Here is a 27,411-nt window from a genome sequence, read left to right as displayed (position 1 = left end):
ATCAATGCAAGAAGTCAATTTAGAGAAGACATCACCCATCACTTCGATACTGAAATTACCACTACCCCAAGGAACGAAGAAATTAATCGAGTTTATGTGCATGCTTTTCTTATGCGAACTTGATAGGATTTAAGTCAATTGAAGCTCTAGTAGACTTCATCCATGAATATATATATATACACATACTCTACGGGTGCGTTTGTTTCCCGAAAAACTCAGGATTTGAAAAATATTTTCCGAAAAATGATTAATTATATCACTTAGAAAAATTAGTCAATAAAAAATGTTTTCATTTTTGACAACAACAACAATTCATGCCCAACTATTTTCATAGATGATGGAAATAATTCTCATTCATTCATTTTTGTAAGTGACGCAAGTGATTGTTTTTTGAATATCGAGTTTTTCATGAAACAAATGTATTCTAAAACTGAATTTTGAACGTTACGTCATTTGGTGTCTAAAGAGTCAATCTGGTGACATTCTGTAAGGAATTAATGAAGTGAATCCTTATCACTTATTCAACCAAAAAAAAAATAAAATCCTTATCACTTATCAGTAGGATTATTAGGACCATTGAGATGCGGTACGGAAAGCAAACCAGTTTTCTGTCCATTGGACCGGGAGTGGGCCTGACGATCGGGTCCATTCACCTTTTTGGGATAGCCCAAAAAAAGGACAGTCTTACAAAATTTGGGCCGAGAGACGGGCTTTCATTCAAAAATGGTCCCGGCCCGAAATTGTGGGGTCGGATGTCGCTCGGCCCAAACAGCTGGCCCGGCCCGATTCAAAACCGAAGAAAAGGACCGGGCATGAGCTCACAAAATATGAAGAATTTCACTTGATGAAAGCTCAGGCCTTCACAAGAAAAGGATGCAAGATGATGCAAAATCTTTCATACGACTGACACTAATTAACTAAGGATGATCTACAGAGAAGGTACTCTAAAGAAGCGAAAAGGATGGGTTTACTCAGGCGGGCCTACTCCTCGTTGAGGAGCTCTAAAGTCCAGGAATACACTTGGCAGATTCCTAAAAAAAAAAAAAAGAAGCGAAAAGAAAAAAAAACAAAAAGAAAGCAAAATTTCTGCACCACACTATGTGGAATGCACCAAAAATCCAGCCTACGAGTAGGTTGGAATGTCAAAAAAAGAAGAAGAAGTACGTTGGAATAAATAGAACAGCTCTAAGAAAACACTACTGCAACAGCAGAACCTTATGGCATGCTACCAAATAGTCTTGTTAGTTCCTTGCACCTATAATACGAATAGACCTGTGAGTGACTTGAATACACCGCGTTTGAGTACTAAATTTTTAACTTTGGGTTTCCCTATGACAGCACAGTTCAACGTCTAGGAATCAAGAGTCACGTTGTTTGAGACTCCGTCCCGATCGTAGCCTCTTCGTCAAGTTACTTGCACAGTTTCTGAATCAATTAATCCTCTTATGTTGTGTTGCGTGAGGATACTGGAGCAAGCTGATGTAGGTCTCCATGTCATGAACCCAGGAAGGGCTTTGCAAGTCCAAGAACGAGCGCGGGCTCTGTTCAAGAGCTAACTCAACACCCACATGAGAATAAAACGAGCAGCTCCACGGAGATTCAGCGAATAACTTGCCCAAAAGCCCGAAATTCTCATTCAACAAGATGCGAGGTAGTTTTGTCACCGGGTCATTGCCATTCACTATCCTCAGCACTTTGACCCCCAACTCTTCACAACGTTTCTTGAAGCCCGAGTTGCCAACTCTAGGGCCTCCGAACTGTTAGAAATTAAACCAAATTTGTTAGTACTTGTTTCCTTTTTGAGTCTGTTCGTATTTCCATATTTTGATAGATATTGTGAGATATTGTTTCTAGTTATATTTTAGGAAAGTTTCCTAAGTCAAGTAGGTTTCCTAATTAGAATAGGTTTCCTAGAAAGAGGTTTCCTATTTCGAATCAAACTATGGTCTATATATAGTCTATTTCTCTTGTAATTGAGACATGCAATAGAAAGGCGCGAATTGCGATCGTTTCACCTTCAAAAATTTCTTCCATCAAATCAATATTGTTGCCGCGCCTCTGACGGTCAACAAATTGGTATCAGAGCTTACGGTTCGTGATCAACAAATTGTTCGTTGAGGCCATCAACGAACAATCAGCTTCCTCTTCAATACCCTCGGCTTACCAAAGAAAATTATGGTAACTGGGCTGTTAGAATGAAAGCTCTACTCGGCGCCTACGGTGTGTGGGAATTTGTTAACACTGGCTATGATGAGCCAGAGGATGAAGCCACGTTGAACCAGAATCAGAGGAATGCCTTGGAGAAGGCTCGAACGAAAGATCAATATGCCCTGTCGATCATCTATCAAGCGTTAGATGATTCCATGTTCGAAAAAGTTTCGAACGCCACTACCGCTAAAGAGGCATGGGAGATTCTTCAAAACACACATCAAGGAATTCAGAAAGTTCAGAAGATTCGCCTTCAAACCTTGAGAGGTGAATTCGAGGTAATTCGTAGGAAAGAATCTGAATCGATTGCTGATTATTTCACGAGAATTTTGGCAATTGTTAATCAGATGAAAAGAAACGGAGAAGACGTTTCCGATGTTCGTGTTGTTGAGAAAATACTTCGGTCCTTAGACAAGAAGTATGATTATATTGCGATTCCAATCGAAGAATCCAAAGACTTGGATGCCATGACGATCGATGAACTTATGGGTTCATTACAAGCCCATGAAGAAAGGTTTAGAAAGAAAAAGATTGAACCGGTGGAGGAAGTTCTCCAAACGCAATTGACCATTCGAGATGAAAAGGAGCAAAGAAGAGATCTCGTATAAAATCGCGGGACAAATCAAGATCGTGATCGAGGTCGTGGCCGAGGTCACTTTCGAGGAAGAGGTCGTGGACGAAGCAGAGGAGATCCTGCTCAAAGTGATGGAGGATACCAGTACCAAAGAGGTGTTCGTGGAAGAGGAAAGAACTCGACAAGCCAATGGTATGATAAATCTAAAATCCGATGTTATCATTGCAATAAACTTGGCCATTATGCTTCTAACTGCTGGAACAAAGAAAGTAGCAGAGCAGACGAAAAGGCGAACTTGGTGAATGACGCTGATCAAGTTCTCTTATTGGCATTCAAAGAATGTGAAGAAGGTCAAAGCGATACGTGGTATTTGGATACTGGCGCAAGTAATCACATGTGTGGGAGAAAGGAGATGTTTGCCGAGTTAGATGAGACAATTAAAGGGAATGTCTCATTCGGTGATAACTCTAAAATTCTTGTCGAAGGGAAATGTACAATTTTGATTCGCTTAAAGAATGGTGCACGTCAGTTTATTACTAATATTTATTATGTTCCAAAAATGTCAAGCAATATCTTGAGTTTGGGACAACTTCTGGAGAAAGGTTATACTGTTCATATGAGAGATCTTAATCTTATGTTGAGAGATCGGAATAATAAATTGATTGCAAATGTGAAGATGTCGAAGAACAGGATGTTTATTCTTAATATAAAGAGTGAGATGTCTCGATGTCTAAAGACGTGCGTAGATGATCCTTCATGGTTGTGGCATTTGAGGTTCGGTCATCTCAATTTTGGCGGACTCAATTTGCTTTCTCGCAAGAAGATGGTTTATGGCTTACCACATATTGATTATCCTGATCAATTATGTGAAGGGTGTGTTATCGGCAAGCATTCCAGAACTAGCTTTCCAAAGGAGGCGACTTATCGAGCGAAGATGCCGCTTGAGTTGATTCATTCTGATTTGTGTGGCCCAATCAATCCTCACTTATATGGTAATCATCGATATTTTGTTACTTTTATTGATGATTTTACTCGAAAAAATTGGGTGTATTTTTTGAAAGAAAAGACAGAAGTGTTTGATACTTTCAAACAATTCAAGAACCTGGCTGAAAAGGAAAGCGGCTATTTTATTAAGGCTTTGAGGACTGATCGTGGTGGAGAATTCACCTCAGCCATATTCAACAAATTCTGTGAAAATCATGGTATTCGGCGTTTCTTGACGGCCCCGTATTCTCCTCAACAAAACGGTGTGGCTGAACGGAAAAATAGAACCATTCTTGATATGGTTCGAAGCATGTTGAAGAGCAAAAATTTGTCAGATGAACTTTGGGCTGAAGCTGTTTCGTGTGCCGCTTATCTTCAAAATAGATGTCCCACATATGGACTTGAAGGCGTAACTCCACAAGAGGCATGGACCGGGAGAACACCAAGTGTTTCGCACTTGAGAATTTTCGGGAGCATTGCCTATGCTCATGTCCCAGACCAAAAAAGATCGAAATTTGAAGACAAGAGCAAAAAGCTCATCTTTATCGGGTATAACTCATCATCCAAAGCCTATCGATTATTTGACCCTAACACTTTGAAAGAGTATGTAAGTAGAGATGTCAAGTTCGATGAAGATGGAATGTGGGAAGAAAATCCAAAAGAAGAAGCAAATGTTCGTGGTGATTCCAATCAAACGGAGTTGAAAGATCAACCTTCACCTTCTTCTCCAATATCTTATTCAAGTTTATCAACACCTTCCTCTTCAAATAGTGTCGATGAACCGCTAGTGCCAAGATCAAGAAGATTGTCTGAAATTTACGAAGCTACCGAAGAGCTTCATCTTATATGTCTTCTTGCAGATTATGAACCACTTGCTTATGATGATGCGGCCAAAGAAGAAAAGTGGAGGAAAGCCATGAACGAAGAAATTGAAGCCATCAAGAAAAATCAAACATGGGAGCTTGCTAATCTTCCAAAGGACAAGAAATCAATTGGTGTTAAATGGGTGTACAAGGCCAAGAAGAATGAGAAATGTGAAGTAACAAGGTACAAAGCTAGATTAGTCGCGAAGGGGTACAAGCAAAAAGCCGGAATCGACTATGATGAAGTTTTTGCCCCTGTCATCCGCATGGAAATGATTAGATTGATTATTTCCATTGCTGCTCAAAATAATTGGCGGATTTATCAAATGGATGTCAAATCAGCATTCTTGAATGGCATCCTTGAAGAAGAAATTTATGTTGAACAATCCGAGGGGTTTGTTGTGAAAGGTTATGAAGGCAAAGTGCTAAGGTTGAAGAAAGCTCTACATGGGCTTAAACAAGCACCGAGAGCATGGAATTCCAGAATTGATGCATATTTCAAGGCGAATGGATTTTCTCAATGTCCATAGGAGCATGCACTCTATTTGAAGCAAGAAAAAGGTGATATTCTACTCGCCTGTTTATATGTTGATGATCTTGTTTTTACAGGAAATAATTCGGCGATGATTGATGCTTTTAAGGCATCGATGGTGAAAGAATTTGAGATGACCGATAATGGTCTCATGAATTATTTTCTTGGTATCGAAGTGAAGCAAAGTGCCGATGGGATTTTTATTTCTCAAAAAGGATATGCAGAAAATATCCTTGAAAAATTCAACATGAAGAACTGTATGCCGGTCAATACACCAATGGAGTGTGGAACCAAGCTTTCAAAGTTTGATGATGGTGCCGATGTTGATTCGACATATTATAGAAGCTTGGTTGGAAGTTTGAGATACTTGACATGCACGAGACCGGATATTATGTATAGTGTTGGAATTGTTAGTCGATACATGGAGAAGCCGAAATCATCTCATCTTAAAGCTGCAAAGAGAATACTTCGGTACATCAAAGGTACTATTTCTCATGGTTCACACTATTATTGCTCTGAATCTTTCAAACTTAGAGCTTATTCGGATAGTGATTATGGTGGAGATATCGACGATCGAAAAAGCATCACGGGATTTGTATTTTTCTTGTGCGACACTGCTTTCACGTGGTCATCAAAGAAGCAATCAAGTGTTACTCTGTCGACATGTGAAGCTGAATATGTAGCTGCATCTTCATACATTTGTCATGCAATATGGTTGAGAAGACTACTCAAAGATATTTTTATGGAGCAGAAGAAAGTAACGGAGATTTTTGTTGATAATGTTTCTGCTATTGCTTTGGCGAAAAATCCAGTTTTTCATGAACGAAGTAAACATATCGATGTTCGATATCACTTCATCCGAGAACAGGTTAAAGAGAATGAAGTTGAAGTATTGCATGTGAAGACCGGAGATCAAGTAGCAGATATTTTTACTAAACTTCTCAAGATCGATGTTTTTCGAAAGTTCAAGAGCCTGCTTGGAATGATCGATGGAAGAGAATTTGGTTTAGGGGGGAGTGTTAGAAATTAAACCAAATTTGTTAGTACTTGTTTCCTTTTTGAGTCTGTTCGTATTTCCATATTTTGATAGATATTGTGAGATATTATTTCTAGTTATATTTTAGGAAAGTTTCCTAAGTCAAGTAGGTTTCCTAATTAGAATAGGTTTCCTAGAAAGAGGTTTCCTATTTCGAATCAAACTATGATTTATATATAGTCTATTTCTCTTGTAATTGAGACATGCAATAGAAAGGCGCGAATTGCGATCGTTTCACCTTAAAAAATTTCTTCCATCAAATCAATATTGTTGCCGCGCCTCTGACGCTCAACACGAACGAGAAGACCGTCAGTGGTATATCTCGATGATCACATGTATCTGCAATTCCAAGCTCGGCAATATCATATGCAAGAAGAAGAGCCAGTGCACTCCCCATGCTGTGACCGGCCAATGTTATGCTTATCTCCTCCTCTTTGTACTTGTTCACAAGTCGGGATACCTCGGATAGGAGCTGTTTGCGACAACTTCCCAATCCGAATTTATCACTTCTCTCTTTCGATGTGTACATACTGAGGAACCCGGACTCTACCTTCACTTCCGGCTGCAAATTATGCGGGTCGAGTCGTGCTGGAGTAAGCGAGCTCATCAAGTTTGCAATCCACTCATAGTTTGTCACGGTTCCACGAAAGGCTATCAGCAAATCCCTCCTTCCAAGCTTCTTGACCGCTTCATCATCGGATGATATTGCGACGTATCCAACCCAACGGCCACGAGGAACCCTATTTTGGATGGGGAAGTTTATGTCTGGCGTGGCGTAGATGTACTTGGTGACTTGGTAACCGGAATCCTCCAAGCCAACCAGTCCAAGCATGTTCGCCTTCCCATACTTGCAATTCAAGTGGCGTTTGGAGGTGGGGTTGAGGTCGAAAGCCTTGTAACAGGCGGTGACAAACTCAGCATAGCGGAGCATCTCATGACGGAGAAGAGGGTGTAAGGGATTCAGGAGGTTCTCCCAGTGGGTGGAGCCTTGCAAGTCTCTCCAGGTGCATGCATGTTGGGATAAGATCAAGGGGTCTGCAACTGCATTGGATTTAGATGAAACAGCCGAAGCTATAACAGAATATGGCGTAGGAGCCCATAAAAGTTTCATGGTTGGAGATTTATTGCCCAACGAATGGCACCTGGCCATCATAATGTCCCATGAGAATGCACCAAGATTCATACCTGGGTTGAGACTTGAGAGAGCGAGAGAGAGAGAGAGAGAGAGAGAGAGAGAGAGAGAGAGAGAGAGAGAGAGAGAGAGAGAGAGAGAGAGATGCGTGGGATATATCAGGGTCATGCATGCATCCTTTTATACATGAAGGATTTTTGGATAGACTAATAGCAAATGCACTTGAGGTCAAGGTAACACTGCCTCTTGGTAGAAGTTTCTTGATTTAAAAAATGAATCGAAGCCTTGAATATTGTCAAGAAAAACAAAAGATAATGTGTACTGAGACTACGGCCCTTCAGTGGAGCTGGAAAAGGACTTAAATTAATAATTATTTGAGGTACAAAATGTTAGCATAGTCATCCCATGATTGAAGAAGGTATCGAAACCTGGAGCAAACTTATGGGATCGGCGCCAGGTAATTGAATCAGAGTAAGGACTCTGAGTTCTTTCATAAGACAAGCAATTGTGTTAGTATAATAAATGTCTTCTCGAATCTATTGCGAAATCTCAGTAAAAAGAACTAATCAAGAAGAGAAAAAAACAGCATTACAAACTGGAACTCTCAGGGACAAGTCCGATACTATATTACATACACACTCCAGAAAAATCTTTCTACATGTTCGGCGAGGAATCGACGGAGCATTCAAAGTTGGAAGGGGTTATTTTATGTGGTCGGTTGGGTTAAGGACAAAAACCTTTTGGCATACTTGTTGCGGCCCTTCTTGAGTGTTTAGACAAACGCAGGATGCTGAAAAGAACACTAAGAGATTACTTTTGAAATGTCTGTTGCCTCCCATGCAGTGGACAACATAGGCATACTCTTTGGTGGTGCGATCTAGAGCCTCTACGCACATGTTGGTTTGGACATGGCTGAGGGAATTGACAAGAACAATTCTTGTTCGCGGTGGAGAATATGTAAATAATAAAGCAGTACGTAGTTTTCAGTTCCTCATTGCTTAAAATCTTTTATATTCACACCACTTGATGTATAGAAATTGTCTTTTCAGATTAGGGTTTTGTTGCTTTCTCTGCCTCGTTAACATTGTGAACGCACTTAGGGTTTTTTTTTTTTTCCTAAGCCAAGTAGCCTGAGTGGAATCTTGGCATGTTTGCCAAACATGTAGGGCAGTTAGACATTCCATACCACATTCAATTTGGATGGCTCTAGGTCTCAACATGTTTATGTGCATCGTCGTACATGCTAGGTAGCTTCAGTTCCAAGGGTGGCTTCTGGCGTGCCTACCTTTTCCATTTCTCAACCATTTTTATTACTTATTCCTTTTGTTATATACATCTAAATCAAACATCATTTTGGTTCACCCTTTTGTGATTTTAATGATAAATAAGAACTGTTCGGTTCCTAACACGATTGATTCTAATTTTCACAAGTAAAAACTCACCATCTCTTGTAAAATTTATTCCTTATCTTAAGTGAAATAGTAACGATGTAATTAATTTTTGGTGTCTTTAAAAAGATGAAATTTCGCACATTAAATTTATATGCTTTATTATAAAATTTTATTTCAATAACAGTCTTTGTTTTTTTATCTAAATAAAAAATAAAAGCATCTTTTATCATTGTACTTTTTTTATTTATCATGTAATGTTCTTCTTTACATGCAATTAAGAACATATAAATTTTTTTACCCCAATTTTGTTTTTTGGTCGAACCCCAAATTCATCAATATTCCGGCTCACCGTCTCGTTTTATCCAAAACAGAGAAATTATAAATATGGTCAATTGTGGGGGAGGGGGGGAGCCTAGAGTCTTAGGCTTAGGCCGGAGGGGATTTCGCTTTAATAAAAGTGGTGATTTTGCACACATGCCACTATTGTTGTCTTATGATTTATTGCATGAATGTCCCTCTTTTATTTAAAGAAATCACATTTCATTTCCTCCTCCGTCCACCGCATATGCCACCAAGCTTGTGAAGATTCTGCCCACATCCCTTGTCCATTTCCAAGCAAAAAACTTGATCGACCAATTTAAAGAGGGATTGAAAGTGTTTTAGATAAAATCTAGTAGCCACTGCAATAAAAAATTATAGGTACCCTCTTTTGAGAGACGAGAGGACCGACCCTACTTATATGAAGACAGTTTCAAGCCGAGTTAATAGGTAAATGGAAAAAGTAATCAAGAACTTTAAACTGTGCCAATTGTGACATATTTACTATAATTTTTTTTTTGTGATACAAAAAATTCTAAACTTGTATGCTATGCGACATATTTATCCTCCGTCGAAGTTCTGTTAGTGAGAACTGTTGATTGGCTACATGGACGCCATAAAGCAAACAGTGTTTACAAGCATTCACGTGGCTTAAGTAAAATAAAAATGATATTATTTTGGCTGAAAAATCATCTAATGGAACATTGATGGAGAGTAAATGTGTCACATATATACAATTTGAGGGTTTTTTTATGTCATAACAAAAATTTTAGGGTAAATGTCTTACAGTGGGTATAGTTTGGAATTTTTGATGTCACAAAAAAATTCAAAGTAAATGTGTCATAGTGAGTTTTTTTATGGATTTTTTCCTAAATATTATAGGTACCCTCTTTTGGAGAGACGAGTGGATCGACCCACTTTTATGCCAAGAGCTTTGAGGAAAAAGAGCAAATTTCATTATCTGGGAGGGACAATTCTGCTGTTTCGCAAGGCAAAAATCAGAACATCATTCCATCCAGAAAAACAATTTGTAAATACGGCATCAATCAAAAGAACCCTTATTTTAATTTCTTTCGGGTTGGAAATACGGCATAAACCCCAAGATCACAGTTAAGGTGTGGCCATTCTTTTTAACTTTTGGTTTTGCAACTATTTTTATTATACATTCCTTTTGTTATATCCATCCCAATCAAACATATTTTTTTTTCATAACCCACCAAAAAAAATCAAATATCATTTTATCCCTTTTTTTTTTTGTAATTTTAATGATGAATAGGAATTGTTTCATTCTTAACACAATAAATTCCATTTTACACAAGTAATAACTCACTACCTCTGATAAAATTAAGTTCTTAAGTTAAATAGTCAAGAAATACTTAACTTTTGGTGTCTTTGAAAAAAGATGAAACTTCGCACATTATATTTAAAATGCTTTACCTATAAAAGGTTGTTTCAATAGCACTTGTTATTATTTTTAATATCTAAATAAAAAAATATAAGCATACTTTATCATCGCACTTTAATATAAAATCTACTTTTATTAGTCAATTAGATTATAAATTGTCTTCATGCCACAAAGTGTGAGTTAGGCATTAGCGGCTAAGGCCCACGACCTATTGATTAAGGGACAAGTAACCACCCTTTCGTGTTGGGAAAACTTCCTCCAACTAGTCTTTGATTATTGGATTATGAAAATGGACGACACCCATATTTATATTTTGTCAAGTTTACATTTAAATGATATCCATAATTCGTATGCCGCTGATACTAATCGAAGTTGAGAGCAAACAAATTTTAGCAGCATACATCACGCATCAGGTCATGGTTTTCCTCTGTGAAAGCAACTGGCAGTGGTAGTGGCAGTGGCAGTTGAGTTTTGCAGCAGGCCAGAGAACATGAATGCTCTTCCAGAAAAAAATAGGTAACCGACACTTCACTAGCACTTACCCCAGACAGTTAGTTTCCTAATTCAAGTAATTCACTGAGGAGAAGCAATTTTGTTAGTTCCCTATACAAGAAATCAAATGACAAGAACCAACGCGGATAATTCTTTTAGTGTGTTAAGTTTACTTCCAGAAATCCTCCGGGTCAACTTGTGCACTTAGCAGGAGTTGTCACGCAGCTTTGTCCAGAAGTCTTGAAAGCAAACACTGCAGCTTATGGACATAATAACCCATGTCTTCGTTGATCTGACAGAAGTTCCCCAAAAGATATGCCGTTTCATATATCAGAGTCTTGAGCAGCCAATATGTTTTGCAGAGCATTGTGGCATCTGGTATACATATACCCAGTCAACACGATGGCAACATACAACAATCCCGTTATAAAAAGGAAAAAACGCATGCAAGTACCTCCAAGGAAGATGGTCAAGAAACATTGAAGGGGAGACCACAATATCTTTGAAAGTCTCTCTGTCTGATATATATGCTTTAAATTTCTGTGGCATCTCGTTGATTGTCAATGCTTTCCAAATGGGAGCGACCAAGCTCCTCTTATCAGGAACTATATGGACAATGAGACCTGGTAGAAACATCTCTTTTGGATCATCAGCTGAAGTATGGTTAGAATTTGGGACAGTCTCCATAAATTCGGTCACAGGATCACCAAATGAATTTGCAATCGAAATGTCATCTTCAAAAGGGCTGGTGAGATTGGCATGGTCAACATCAACAACCATTTCTTTCACAGCTGGCCGCCCCAAGAGGAACAAATCGCTGAAATGTTCCTCCTTTCCTGCAACAAAATAATCATGTATGATTGAAAAAACTAAAACAAAAAGAAGCGATACTCATACTGAATTCAACCTGCACTGGTAAATTACGCTATTGTTAACAGAAACTACCTTAGTTTTCGGATTTATGTCTAAAATAAGTAATCACTGCTCCACTTCAAGCTCAACAAGGAATGCACAAAAGAGATACCATGAATTAAGCACATCTGGCTCAGATTGGAGTTCACACTTGTGACTCTTCAATGTAGTAAAACTTTAACAAATTAAATGCAGTCAGCTCCAATTATCTTTCTGTCACTTATTACATATTTTTTTGGCCAACAACATAAGCTAATCTTGAGTATTCATTTTTTTGCTCATTTATTTCCATTGAATCAGCATTTCTTGAATATGCATCTGGCATTTTACAAGCATCAGGGTTCAGGATGAATAGTTGAGCTCGGCTACTATTAGAGTTCACAGAAACAAAAGAAAGGCTTTTGCTTTATTCCTATCATTCAACAATTTCTTACCAGTGGGAACTTAGGATTTCGAGAAAGGGGAAGTAAAGACGGTTTTAAGAGACAATCACAGTTCATTTTCTTTTTTACACCATAGCACCAAATCTTCATGCTCCTCGTGTTGGATTTGGTGGATTCCTAAGCAATCCTCTATAGAACAGTCTCCCCTTGGAGCCTCTCAACACATAGTTCTCCTTCCTTCTCAAAGAAATAAACCATTTACCTTAAGGATCTTTCTCAGAACTATAAATTCACAAATTTTAAAACCAAATTAAGGGTAATAAGATGGGAGAGATACAGCAACAGCGACATATCCTAGTCATGTTGACACTACATAGTTTGCGAAGGATGAAAGAATTATACCTTTATCCTTATTAGAATATTGGCCCCCACAAACGTTTGGACCATGTTCTCCAGTTGAGACTGGATCAGAGTTAAATACCGAGCCAGGTGAGAGTTTTTTAATTCCCCGTGATTGATACTGGCCGAGATATAGAAATCGACGGGCGAGTCTATAGATCAATGCTGTATCAGTTTTTGAATCTTGAGAAAGTGCCATAATGGCAGCTGCACGAAGTCGGAGGATCGATCCCACTGAAAGGCGTGCAGAAAATTCATTGTCGTATACAATGCTGTAAAAAGCTCAAACCTTCAAAACAGAAAGTCAAAGGAAAACAACCTAACATGTTTTGCAGATTATGAGATTACCTTGTCACAAAATCCGAACAGGCTTCTGCCACCACTGAATCAACACATGGAAGGCTTCCATATGCATACACATGGAGATTTGGATAGCGACGATACAGCTGCAGTATGAACAGGAGTTATCAGCAAAATCATATTAAGTTCAAACACTACACTATATGTATTCTAACTGACCGATATGAATACTTTCTTTGGCTCCAAACCTAATAAAAGGGGAGACAAATCACGTGAAAGTGAAGACCCATCACAAATATTTGAAAAAAACAAGTATCGACTTCTCCTAAGAGAGACACCCCCAAAATACATTAAATACTTGCAGTATGCCACATAAAACAGTATCTCCTCCCCACTCATTAGTCAAGGACAATACACCAACCAAACCAGCAAATACCATGCATGCTTTTTTTTTTTTTCAGAGAAAAAAATACTATGCATGCTTTTTTAAGTCAAAGTACTTTCCCGATTTTTTATTTCATTTCATCAATGCCTTGTCTATGTAATCAACTATCAAAACACCCACACGTGTTAAATTCCACAAAACTGAGCCAGGCTCCTCATTACTCAACAAATAGTCTATGCATTGTCAAGAGGTATCATATAACTCTAAAATGATACACTAACTGGGACAACTTTCATTTTCTAGTACCATTCAAAGCAAAAGTGATGCAGGCCATGCATTTAGAGCGCAGCATTCTACCTAGAGGTAAGTATCTATATCTATCATTCTAGTTTAGCCCTTTTACATAAGTTAATTCATGCGTTTTAGCAATAAGACATAGCATAAGGGGACATTTGTCAATATGGTATGTAACTTCTATAAACTTGTGTTTCGTTGTTTGTCATGTCAATATATGAAACGTGTGCTCAATTCGACATGCATGGTTTTTCTCTCAAATTCCTACTCTCTATAGTCACATGGTATCAAAACGAGGTTCTGATCCCATGACCTGTGGGTTATGGGCCCCATCGGTCACCTTGAGTTTGGTTCAGACAACTCAGTTCAGTTGTTTGGGATTTTGTCTCAAATCCAGTTATTCTAACCATTCTCTATTCCACTAACATTACGACATGCGACACATGCTTCTAGTAGTATATTTTAGTGATATTGCCATCACATGATATAGATGGAATCACTCAGCTTAAAGCCAACTAGATTCAAAATTCCAAACCAAAGATTTGGGGCCTCTGAAGTATTTGCTGAGATTGCTGAATCTGAATGTGATATCTATATATCTCAGAAGCCTGTTGCTGCTCCAATGGCTCCAAATGTTAGGTTATTATCAGGAGGGGGGAAGCCTTTCTCTGATCTAGGAAGATACCACAGGCTGTTCGGTTAGCTGAGTTATATCAGAGTTACAAGATCAGACATATCTTTTCTTGTTAGTGTAGTGAGTCAATTCCTGGATTCACCAATTAAAACTATTTGGAATGTAATGAGCTGAATTGTTGTATGTTAAATGTGCAATTGAGAGAGGCTGAGAGAAGATTGTTATATTAAGATATAGGCCATGCTCAAGTGATTGCTCACATCGATGCTGACAGGGTTGGTTCACTTTCTGATCAGAGATCTACTGCCGGTTATTGTGTGTTATTTGGAGGAAATTTTATCTATTGGAAGAGCAAGAAACAGAATGTGGGAACTTGTTTCAATGGAGAAGCTGAGTATAGAGCTATGGCTATAACCACTTGCGAATTAAATTGGTCGAGACATTTTTCAAAGGAGTTGGGCGTGACACAACCTCAACCGATGAAGCTATTCTGTGATAATTAGGCAGCTATGTACGTAGCTTCAAATTCCTGTTTTTGATGGGAAGACCAATACATAGATGGTGACCACTTTTTTTGAGAAAAGTTACAATCTTGGGAAATTATAATGACATTAGTTAGCTTTAGTGGTCAATTAGCAGATATGTTCACTAAAGTGCTTAATGGTCCCTGAGTCAAGCCTGTATTTAACAATCTAGCATACATGAAATCTGTGCCCTAACTCTAGGGGGAGTATGAGGAATAAGACATAGCTTGAAGGTAATTCATGAATATGGTATATACAGATTATGTAATATTCTATAATCTTGTGTTTCCTAGTTTGCAAATTTAAATATAATGTATGTACACATGGCTAATCTTTCCAAATTCTATTCTCTATCGTAGTACATATAAGCTATCTACTTTCACATGTAGTCTCTTCAGTATGATTAGAAGCATAATGGGTAAAGCAGTGTGAGAGCCAAACAAATAACTATGAGTGGAATGGTCATACTCGAAGGCCTAGCATAGCAGCAATGGCACCTCCAAGTGAGTGCCCCACTATCCGCAAATTATAACCATCACACTCACATCCCGGACCCATCAATGAGGACAGATGGCTCCTGAATGTGGGCTCCTCGTCTCCTGCTTCACAAATAGCACATGAAAGAAAGGACAAATTAAATTCATTTCATAAAATTCTTCAATGGAAAAAGCAGCTCTTGGAGTGAAAGAACCAGCCAAAATTTTAAGTTATCTTTTGGATAGAAAGATGCAATTATCATTCAGTACATACAAGCATGAAATTCCGTCACACTTCTTTATGAGAAATGAAATGCAGGAAAACCCCTTGGCTAATCTATGGCCAACATCTTATTTTCCATGAAGTCTACACAACTTCGATAATATTATACTTGATGAGTACTCAGTAGACATTGAAAATATATTCCTGTACTCAGTGGACTGACAAACTCAACCTAAGCCTTTGTTGGAAACTTTGGAAATCCGTCACAGAATTATAGGCAAAAGAGTCTTACAGCTTTCTCACAGTAGGGATTGCAGATGAGCAAGTAGAGTAGAATCTTAACATGTAAAAATGGAAAACGACTAAGCTTACTTTCAGAGCATTTGTTCTCATTTTTAAGCAACTCCTCATTGAGTCCATGTAAGGACACAGCTTATGAAACACAACAGTTTAGAAAATAATTTGAGGTAAACACTATTCACTCGTTAAACATTGTAAAACAATGGATAGAGTTACTTTGGATGATACAGTACAATTATGAAACAAATATAGAGAATTTTGCATCCGTTGAACAACTAAAGAAGCAAAAAGGATGCTTTATGTTGTTGTATATCGGATAGCCACAACTCTCTCTCTCTCTCTCTCCAAACACCCCCCCCCCCTCCCCTCTTCAAGGTATGTCTGGACATTGTACCCATGAAGAGATCTTGATAGCAGTAACACAGCTAACCATCCTGTCCTAAAAGATCTTCAGCCACACCTCAAACAAACTTACTCCATGTAAAAAGCACGGGCTATGATGCCCCACAACCACTATATTGACAATTGTAGACAAAGTATCGGCGGAAAAAGAAAGTAAACTAACCATTGTTTCTAGGATTTCCTTCAATTTGCAGAAAAAGTTCTCGTGCAGCCACAACGATCCCAGAGTGCCCATAATGGGGGAAAGAGGTTTCGATATTTTGCCTTATGTCGGAGCAAGGGTCACTGCAGTTTGCAGTTCGTGTCAGATTGTTTCACAAGAATGAGAGAAAGAAAGCAAGATAGGTTTAGAGCAATTAACATTTTCCAATACAAGCAGAGATTTCAGACCCTGATAGATGTATATATATTATTATAGGGCCAAGGACAACCAGGAGTATTCTTGCAAACTATCACCAATTCAAGCTCATTCTCTCCAAATTCTAGAAGGAAAATAGGTGTCAACATGTATCCTTCTCACGTTGCCCACTAAAATGACGTGATATCTAACTCAGTGGAGTAGATAATGGCAACTCAGAGACATGGCGACAAATAGCCAAGTGCCAGGTCATGTGGAGATGTGATGAGGTTCGGAATTTTTGTTCAGATGCATGGATTTTCATCAGATGAGGCATTCCACAAGGCTTAGAAGGTTACCACATGAAATAAATGGCTTACTTCAAAATTACATAAGAGAGCTTTAAGTATAGATCGTGGAGAGACTCCCAAACCCCTAACTACTTCATTCAAACCCACTCGCAACTAATTGCTGAATTACAAAATCTATTTCATGTTTTGACGAGTATTTAGTAAGAGTTGGATATACATACTAGTATTACTTTACTACTAAAAACCAAATAGTAGTAGTAGCATTAGTAGGTTTGGGTAGACCGCGGAATACATCCAATGCTACTAAATATATTCAGTAATAGTACTTAATAGTATTGGCGTATTGTTATACTACTTAATATATCCAATAGTATTAGATATTATTAAACACTTGAAGTACATTAGGGCATATTTGGTTCATGAAAACATTTTCCATTTTCGTCTTCACAGAAAATGAGAATGAAAACAGTTTTCATTTCTATTTTTGGGTTATCTAAATGCGTATGATGTAGGAAAAGAATTATATTCTAAAAAGTAACATTATTAAAACAGTGTTTGGTAAATTTTTGAATTATCCCGATATCAATATAATGTACTAATTAACTTAGTGTTCATTCTCCTTACACTAATAGACTCTTCATACACTCATTAAACAAATTATTTTCACCAACAAAAATAACTGAGAAGTGCCAACTTATTATTCCAACACTAAAGATTCAGATAGATAAAAAAAGGAGGCGTTAAAATTAATTTTATATAGTAAAAACCAAAAGACAAACAAAAAGATATAACGAGGAAACTTTCTTCAATATTCCAGGGAGCTAAAACCAAAGCTTCACCTTCATGATGAAGGGAGCAAAGGCATCGCATCATACTCTTTGGGCTAATAACTCCTCTTTTATGTGCACGTGTGGACACCATGATCAGATGGTTTTGTGCTTCAGTCACCTTAAATTCTAACTAATATTTAGGCTTCAGAGAAGCCTATGTTAAGCTTCATCTTTTAAAAGAGAGACAGAATAGCCAGACGAAGGTGAAGACCGAGTGAACTGACGAAGTAGACCTGTGCAGAAGTGAAGATGTCCAGTAAAATAACTATTGCAATGACAAATTAAAGACCCAGTGTTTTCAAATAAATGCTAAAAAAAGCGATCAGTCTGCCAGCCTAAATTCCAAAAAAGAGTTCCTGTGTTTTCAAATTTGAATCTCAAAAGCATTTCCCTTGTGTTTAGTTCACAAGAAAAGGAAAACAGAATTTTAGAGAATTTTCATCAGATAAACAGCACCTTAGTAATTTAGGAATTAGCTGGCAAGTGGTTATTGATTAGAGTAACTGAGGTTTTGTGTGTCTCTCGATGCTCTATACTTAGAGCTCTCTCATGCAATTCTGAAGTAAGCAATTTGCTGCATCACAATGCGAGCCATTTCAGTAGTAACATGGTCGTTTTGGGTAACCTTGCCCCCTCTTGTGACCCTAAAATCTTCACGAGTGATATAGGACAGTGTTCTTCATCACGCCCAATCTTTTCAATTTTTTACAATGGTATACACCCGTCACATGAGAAATGTAGGTTATTCACATGCATTGGGGAGAGGGGGTGATTGTGCTTGCCTCATCAATCCATCCAAATCTTCTTCAGAGAGGGTGCATTCTCTGCATAAACCATCTGTTATGAGGTCTTCAGGTGTCTCAGTTCCACGAACAGCAACTACAACCGTCCTTGCATGATGGAGAACAACTATGAAATATGCAGCCTCACATTTTTCCTGGAAGATTTAAGAAAAGAAGAATAAATCACTAGAAGGTAGGACACAGTGAACAAGATATACAACAGTTAGGCAAAAGAATTAAGTTAGACACCAAGCATGGCAAAAAAGAGGAACACCGTTCTTCTCCAAATACTGAAATATTTTCTTTAAGAGAGCATGCAATCAAAATGCTTACAATTACTTAACGTACCAAATAAATAAAAGGCACCTAGGTATGTTATAATACCACGCTGATGTGATTTCCTTGGTTAAACTTTGAGAATCCAAGTACTTAAAGGGCCAGAAGTCAAGAGCACAGCACACCATATGTGAAGGAGACTAATGCAAGGCAACGCATATCCTTTTTTGTGCTCATAAATTGTTCATTTAAGTATTGCCCGCTGAGCAAGCAGCCAAAGTTGCTTTAAGATGGTAATGAATCGAAAGGACTAGAGTTCATATGACCAATTAATTAAGCACATTTATCTTGTCTAGCATAAACACACTACAAACTAAAGTTGAAGATGTTCGTCTTTCAGAGAATATCAAATCAGACAGCCAGAACAGAATATGAGAATCCATCAGATGGGCCACACTTATTGACCACAGGTTTAGTATTAGCAGAACCAAACCCCGTTCCGTTAATCGTACTATATGAAAAACATATGCTGCTTCTCATATATGGAGCGGCCGGTGTACATGTTAATGTTCTCATGGAAATTTAAAACTTTGCTGGGGGTGAGAATGGGACGGAAGCAACTCAGCTGTTAAATAGCCTGATGTCAGTCCAACGCCAGATGACATTTGTTGCTGCCACGTTTGGTAGGTGACTGCCACCACGACTATCACCTCCATGTCATTATCTCCACACCACTGTTGTCTAGCTGCTGGCATTTGGCACCACTACACTATCAACCGATCACCATTGCCACCACAACCAACTTAAACAGCTTTCAACAAGAACAATTGAACGAATGCTGCCATAATTAGGTCCAGCCAAGGTTGTCACACAAGCACAACTATTTACCAACCTATGTTTCCCCATATCGTAGGTCACTGAAACCCTAATCTTTTATCCATGTGCGCCCACTGGCCACCATCATCTCTGTTAGTCCAAGAGTGGCCATTATAACCATTGGCACCAGTGAGCACTTAAACAGTTGGTCAGGTCCCCCTTCCCACTGAGGTCAACCAACCAATGCCCACAATTTTGGTCACTACCACACACTAGCAAAAGAACAGTTGCGTCCACCAAAAACATTGGCTGGCCAATCACACCCCTTCCTGTCCCAGCAACACTTCTGCCACCAACATCCTGACTAGAGTTGGCACCACCATTACTGAGATCATCGAGGGAAATACAGTCTAGGCATGGGCACAGGGAATGCCCAAACCAGCCCTGTGCCTCGTGGGACAAGCAAAATCCATGGGCAAGCTGTGCCCAGCTCCACTCGTAGCCACCTCTTTAACTCCTCTCCAGACTCTCTCTCTCTCTCTCTCTCTCTCTCTCTCTCTACACCCTACGATGTGTTCAGGCAAATTTTATAATAGTAGCTCCCTCATCCTCGCTTTTACAAGAATGCCTGAAATTAAGTCTGCATCGCTCTCTCTCTCCCTTTGCTGTTATCCAAGTTCCTTTCTCGCGCATTTTAATTAGCAATTGATACGCATTCCTCAAAATTGCTTGAATTGGTATTGAGCTCTCTCTCTCTCTCTCTCTCCACCTTTGATTTGTAAAGAAACTCAACTTTGTGCTTGCAAAGCACTGCCTGCAGAGATGGGGATGGGGAGTGGTCACCTGCCCTAAGGGACAGTGATGTGGCATGATTTTCTCCACAAGGCAAGGAAGGTGGTTGGAGACCCAGCCTGGCCCATGCCCATCACTTACTGTCAAGTTAAGCAAGAAATTGCCATTTGTATTACATCATAAGCATGGTAATGAGCCTCTCTATGTACTTTAGCTGGTAGAGGAAACCAAAATTTTATAAAGAAAAGCAGACCTTGGCTTAGAAGCAAGAAAATTTAATGCGGCAGAGAATAATTCAGCTATATGACAACATCATGCAACCTATCCAAGTTCCTTTTTCTAGCATTTTAATTCGTAATTGGAACACGTCCTCAGAATGTGACTGTCTGACTAAGTATAATAGACTCAGTGTTGACAAATAAGACTTGAGTTTGTGCTTCTTGTACTTCGTCATTATCAAATGGCGACATAACTCGATCAATCAGTAATCACTGCTGCGGTAGACGTAAAAATAACACAGGAAACTGTGTTGTCTTCTTCCCTTAGTTACGAACTTGAGAGTTTTTATCATAAGCAAATGAGGCATCAAAGTTGCTATACATTTGCATGAGTGAAACAGCATAGTTGTAATTCATTTTAAAGGACAGGAAATAACTTTTGAACTCATAACAAATACATATTAGGGAATTCCTTTCAAAAAACTCAACTTCCCAGTTGCTAAATGTTTATCAATTAAACTTATTATTGTATTGGAAGATTCCACTTTAACATGAATAGTAGCTAAACTTGGTCTCGGGTAATAATGAGATTATACTGCTCAATGACAGTTACTTGACTTACGAATTACAAGAATTCTTTCCACCTTCCAAGAGAAGGTTCCATTCTTCTTTCAATAAGCAATTCCCTGGGAAAAATGGTAGATCCACATGATCACCATGTTACTTGAGCGAATTTCCAATACCATGCATGCTACAATAAAAAACCCTGTTCCCTCTATGGCATACCCTGCAGGTGCTAATTGTCCATAAATTATTAACCCCATCAAGTACAGATTTCAAATTAAAATACATCTTCCTTGTTGCCTCAGAACTGACAAGTCCAAAGGAGCTAAGCAGTTTAAACCAATTATTTTACCCTCGCAACCCGGCTCAATTTTGCAAATCCCAATTGATCGAAGTTAGTGAGATATAGCATTATCCTACTATAAGTGGCAGCAGGCAAGGATCAGTTGCCGTCCAAATCTGCCATAACTGAAGCAAAATGCTGTCGACAGGTATTTTACAGAAAATCCAGACTTGAACTCGCCTCTAACCCAGAGTCAACTATAAACTGAATTTGTCACCAAAATATGGTCACATATATCTACGCACTCAATGGTAGTTAGGCAATCACAAATGTACAATTTCCAATAATGGGGATATCTGCTGCTTTCTTTTCACTAGCATCTTGCCAAAGTTATTTAGATCACTACTTGGTTCGCTGAATTTTAAAGTGTAGGAAACAATTGATAGATAGAGTTGGCTCGGCATTAGGCCTTTACTCTCATGTTTCAGGTTCCATCAAAGCAAAAGGCAAAGGCTAAGTCTCTTGGGTTAGATTGCTTCATAGTTCCTGGCTATCTGGGTGAAGACACCAGTTTCGATCTTGTAATCCTTGGCCCGAATAATTTGACCACGTCTTGTAATCTCTGGACGTCAAAACACGTGACAATGCACGTCCATAAAAAGCAGTAGATAACGAAAGAAAGTTTTCATGAACATCTTTGGTGGAATAAAATCAGAGGCCTGTCAAACTAACGTCACTGTTTGGTGTTCCCATTGTTCTTGCTTTCATGTCCATACTTAATGTAGCCACCTCTAACTGGAGAATTGTGGAAGCAGCCAAAACATTGTGTTTTGTCCGGGATAAAACTTGTGCCCATACCATGTTGATCTTCTTGTAGAATATATAGAATCCATGAAGAGGAATATTACATTTTTCAGAAAAATTACACATACCTGACAGACACGGCCTTGGCGAAGTGCATCAAGAGGCAGACCAGCATACTTCAAGAAGGCAGCTGCATGACCACGCCACCAATTATCGCCATGAAGTTTTGGCCTCCTGACAAGACATAAGTTAAAAAGATGAAGAACAGGTGAAAGAAGACGACATCAGCCTTGGAGGTAAGAGGCACTATATACTGAGGCATTAGAAGACAAATGGAATAAGAACCTGTTGCAGGACCAGGGAGTTAAAATCCCCTGCCTGTAGAGCCATGCACATGGAAAGATGAAGGGATTTCTTCCAAAATCGAGCAAAGGACCCTGCATAGTATGATGATTAGAATTGAAGTGGAAATAGTAATATTCATCGAGAGATGATTCAATAAACTAGAATATCAAATACCGTGTATGCAGCTTCAGCAAACTTATGAAGAGTGGCTGCCTCCTCGATTTGTCCTCTAGGTGCATTTATTAGCCCTTCATGAGGTTGTGATGAAAAACTGTTCCTCTGAAACAGAGCTAGGCCTGAAAATTGTCATGCAAAATGACATAATTCATACAATGCAAATGTAAACTAAAAGAGAAACGCAATGACAATAAAAAAAAGTATATGTAAAAGAACTGACGATCAGAAAAATTGTAAAAGAAATGAAATCAGAAAAATATACGTAAAAGAAATGACCATCAGAAATGCAGAGTGGTGATGATAAGCAGCTTTTATTCTCCATACAAGATAAAGAAAATGCAGCATAAATAAAACAATAAAGTCTCCTACCATTGGAATAAGCATAAGTGTATGTACAAAAATGTTACTGATAAGAGCTACAATGTGCAATGCCCAAAGACCTCTTAAACTACTTAGAAAGCAGAATTGACGAAAGCCAGGTCGGGACAGCGGGTGAACCCACATATAATCATCAAAAAGTAGAAGTATGCAAGTTCACAATTGCATGCCCCAAAGCAACTGTAGCATTGCCTGTCATCTTAAATTCTCTATATATAGACCTTTTGAAATCCTTAACATATTTGAAGTAATCCTAAAAGGAGATAAACCATTAAAAAAGAGTTATTTTTACAATATTAGAAGAACTAATCACAAAATTAAGGTCATCTTCATTCTCCATCTGATTGTGCCAGCTCCCTCTTATGCTACTTCCGCACTTTGCTCTGTTGCTTGGACTACTATCGTCATGAGATGAAACTGGGGGCATCATACGGTTTAAGCTTTCAGCTCTATTGGCAATGGCCAAGGATGGGGGAGCAAATTTCCTAACGTAAGTATTCTAGAAGCACATCACACCATATATGTTCCAGAATCAGTGCCAAAGCACATACTTTAAATTGTAAAGTATCAGAGCTCCAGAAAACCAACAGTTTTGACATCATGCAAAAAAGGAGTGACAAATGCAACTCAACTTTTTACTGAACATCAGCATTCTCTCTTTTGCTCAATTGACCAAGAAATTTGTATAAACTAATCTGCAAACCTGCCAAAAGTTCCAGGTGGCCAGTGCCTGATGCACGATAGGCAACAAGATCCCCAAGTACTCGTGCTACTGAATAAACTTCATCTTCATCCATAACACTCCTGGAGAGACAAGCATAGTGGAATTAGAAAACCAATCATGACGTAAATTAGGGGAATGGCAAAAAAGTTGGAGAAAAGCCTACAAGTATTTTACACGTCCAAGACAGCATAATGCCTCACGCATGCCATGATCAAATACCTCCCTATAGTGGGCCTTCCATGCATTGTCCTCAGTTGCATAAAATGATCTCCACCTTAGAACATCGGAGCCCGTAAAACACTGAAGTAGTGCAACAAAACACACCATGACAATGAATAAAGCCAGCATATTCCGCTTCCACATGCTTCCTTTGGAGACAATCCCTACATGTTAATAGCCTTAGGGATTGAGTGAAGATTCGTGCATATGCAAAGCAGAAATCTTTAAATAACTTTTAGTAGAAAATAGTCAGATGAACACAAAGAAAACGATGCCCAAGATACCCTTTCTAAGTCATGCTTCAATCAAGAATCAAACAGAATGATTCCATTTAGATTTTACCTCTTTTTTCTCATGATCATAATAGCAAAAAGTAATACACGATTAAACTGCACAAGTTGATTCATGGATAAAAACTAATGCAAAGAGGTGAAACAAAGGAAAGAAACATTACATCTTCAACTGAACAATGTTTCGTCAACTAGCGAGCAACGGCACTCAAAGACACTTCAAACAATCGAATTGGGAAAACAGAAGGCTTAATCGTCGAAGATTTGTGCAAGATATTCCCTCACCTAAGATGCAGTCACTCGTTGTTTCATTGTGGGAAATAGACTTAAATATCTTGAGCACAAGATAAGTTGCACCCACAAATTGCACCATCATGACAACCGTCGCAAATCGGGTCCACCAAATCCATTTTTTATACCTCGTCTGTCCATGCAGAAAAGAAAGGAACGATTTAGAATCGTATGGAATGTGCCCACAGTCAGGTGAAGTTGATCTCGTCAAGTACGCAGGCTGCTTAAAATCTTTGTCAAGCTGGCTGGATAATGTGAAAAATAGAAACATATAGCATACTTTAATTTTTTATCAAGATTGGCATGTCCGAACTTGAAGGCAAAACAGGTGGTGGGTTCTAACTTGAATTGCGAAAGACACAAAGTTAGACACTCATGAAATGGGTTATATTGGATGTCTTCAGATAAATCTGTCTTCGTAATGGAGATCCTGATATATGCAACTAGGACGGTCGGAAGAAATCTGCAAGAACATCTGGACCTAAAGTCTTAAAATTTATCAAATTTATCTAGCATATCTACTGAAGATTAGAGTAGAGTGGTCCTTTCTTTATAACAGGGTCCAGCACACTCGTGTAAAATCAAGCTTTCATTTTCCTCGCTCTACAACAGAGGCTCCTGGAAGCAAGGAGATTCAAGCAAGCAATAACAGAATTTAACAGCATTCCTTGAAATTCAATCTATATAATTAAATGGAGACCAGGGAAGACCTCCAAAACCAAGTCAGCACGTGTCATCTGTCGCAATGAAGCATCCCTAGACATCTCTCCACTAAAGACGAATATCAACCCCCACGAGGTAAACGAGAAACGAGTTTCCGAGCAAAATGAAGCTGAAATTCGATTCGCTCAAAAACGAGAGGAAGGAACGAAGGAATACCTGTCTCTGATGGCGGATAACGGCATCGACGACCGGGCTCTCGGAAGACTCGAGGACGGTCGTGGCCGTGGCTTGCTGGGCGATCCCCGTATTGACCATGGCGACGATCCGGACGGCCGCGGCCAAGGCGACAGCGGCGAAAGGGAGCGTCCGGCGAGGGCCGCAGGAGGGGAGAGAGAGGAGGAGGAGACACCCGCCCAGGGCCACCACCGCCGCGTTGGACGAGCCCAGCACCATGGTCGAGTACCTCAGGCTCTTCACGCCGCACCTCCACCACCCCATCGCTCCTCCTCCTCCTCCTCCGCCGTCTGCAGCTGCTCTAATGGGGGGGGCAACGTCGCTTCTCCAGAACGGATTGATCGAGTGTGATATCTCGAATGAAGAAGCCAAGCAATGGAAAAGGAAGATTCTGTCCGTCTAACGGGGGTTGGCTTGGCTTGGCGTAGAGATTAACGGTGATGGATGGGACCCCCACCAGTGTCTTTTCTTTTTTTTTTTTTTAAATTTCATTTGTATAATACATTGAAGGGCCCGTTTGGTAACATGTCAAACAGTAAAAATTTCTGTTCTTTTATTTTCAGAAATAGTTTGGGAACAAAAATGCGTTTGGTAAACTTTTTGTGCCCTGGCACATTTTTGCAAAAATTTGTGCCCAGAAACAGTTTTGGAAGAGAAACAAGAAGTAAAAAAAAGTTGCTTCTTGTTTCTCGGCACAATTTTGAGAATCAGTTTTTTTTCTTTTTTTTGTTTTTCTTCTTTTTGTGTTGCTCTTCTTGGGCTATGGCCGGTCGCCGACAACCAGGCCACGACCCGGGCCGCGAGGGCGTCACGGCCCTCGCCGGCCGCCAGCGAGGCGAGGTCCCCCTTGCCGGCGAGCGAGGCTGGACCCTCGCCGCTAGGCGAGGCGGCTCGCCGTCGGTCATGGCGAGTCGGCCTCGCCCGGATCGGGTGAGGCCGAGCCTCGCCGTCGCGACCCACGGCGAGGTCGGCCGCCGGGTGGGTCGCGACGGCGAGGCTCGGCCTCGCCGGATCTGGGCGAGGCCGACCTCGCCGTCGCGACCCACGGCGAGGCTCGGCCTCGCCCGATTTGGGCGAGGCCGACCTCGCCGTCGCGACCCACCGCGAGGCTCGGCCTCGCTCGATTTGGGCGAGGCCGTGCAGGCGGCGCGGCGGCAGCAGGCGCGACGCCACATGGCGTGGCCAGTCGCCACGGCGCCGCGACCGGCCATGGCCAAAGAAGGAAGGATAGAAAGAAAAAAAAAGAAAAAAAATATTAAATAATTTAAAATATTATTAATAAAAAGAAATTTTGTGTAGTTACTAAACGTATTTACGTTCTTTTCTATCCCGGGAATAGAAATTTTGGACGATTACCAAACGCCTTCAAATGCTTAGAAATTGTTTCCGGGCACAGAATAAAAAAAAATCATTTCTGAGTAGAAATAGTTCCGCGGCATAGAAACATTGTCATGCGCACCCTAATAGTCTTCTGCTGTACTTACAGAGCAGTAAAGCCGAACTAGATACGAGTTCCAATGGGTTCGCACTATATCCGTTCTTGATCCATGTCGGGTTTTGCTCCGCGTCAAACGGAGCCGTCCACGCTCTTCTCCTTCTCTTCTTGGATAAGTTCTTTCATTCGCATGATTAATGCAATTGTCTTCGGTACGTAATTTGTTGTATCATGCTTGTATAATGGTCAAAAGACCCCCGCTATTAGATCTTGGGTCACAGTATGAAGCCATGCAGAAATAGCACGTTTAACCATTCAAGGTCAATAAGCCAGAGCGCTTATTACGTCAAAGTCAAATTGTAATCTTGTTTTGTGCTTACATATTCCACAGTTTGTAATCACTTTTAACTTTTCAGAAATAAGATTAAGTTCTTGTCCAGAGAACTTTGTATCTTTGACATACCACCAAATATGG

At 39.5% G+C, this 27,411-nt stretch overlaps 2 protein-coding genes across 5 annotated transcripts; both read right to left on the bottom strand.

Moving 5' to 3' along the window:
* Positions 1–1,430: 1,430 nt before the first annotated feature.
* On the bottom strand, positions 1,431–7,380 carry LOC115688561 (galactolipase DONGLE, chloroplastic-like). The gene is made up of 2 exons (XM_030614404.1): positions 6,493–7,380; positions 1,431–1,757 (listed from the first exon to the last, which is right to left on the bottom strand). The coding sequence occupies exons 1-2, from the start codon at positions 7,378–7,380 to the stop codon at positions 1,431–1,433; spliced, it is 1,215 nt and encodes a 404-aa protein (XP_030470264.1).
* A 3,563-nt stretch (positions 7,381–10,943) lies between these two features.
* On the bottom strand, positions 10,944–25,904 carry LOC115688586 (uncharacterized). Of its 4 annotated transcripts, none has more exons than XM_030614443.2 (14): positions 25,484–25,903; positions 24,599–24,737; positions 23,968–24,187; positions 23,784–23,884; positions 22,700–22,821; positions 22,526–22,617; positions 22,309–22,414; positions 18,428–18,582; positions 16,331–16,452; positions 15,235–15,368; positions 12,978–13,075; positions 12,633–12,901; positions 11,390–11,771; positions 10,944–11,310 (listed from the first exon to the last, which is right to left on the bottom strand). In XM_030614443.2, the coding sequence occupies exons 1-14, from the start codon at positions 25,763–25,765 to the stop codon at positions 11,259–11,261; spliced, it is 2,274 nt and encodes a 757-aa protein (XP_030470303.1). In that variant the 5' UTR covers positions 25,766–25,903; the 3' UTR covers positions 10,944–11,258. The 4 variants fall into 4 exon arrangements, with proteins under 4 accessions (XP_030470303.1, XP_056161409.1, XP_056161407.1 ...); XM_056305434.1 differs by having other exon boundaries at positions 15,235–15,365; positions 25,484–25,902; XM_056305432.1 differs by having other exon boundaries at positions 10,944–11,771; positions 25,484–25,904.
* Positions 25,905–27,411: the final 1,507 nt, after the last annotated feature.

The sequence above is a fragment of the Syzygium oleosum genome, unplaced genomic scaffold, assembly GCF_021117445.2.
Source record: "Syzygium oleosum isolate NSW1041296 unplaced genomic scaffold, Sole_v2.1 Sole_v2.37, whole genome shotgun sequence".
Classification (NCBI taxonomy): Eukaryota; Viridiplantae; Streptophyta; class Magnoliopsida; order Myrtales; family Myrtaceae; genus Syzygium; species Syzygium oleosum.
Note: the sequence above shows the minus strand (reverse complement) of the source record. Positions and strands in the feature narration are given on the sequence as shown.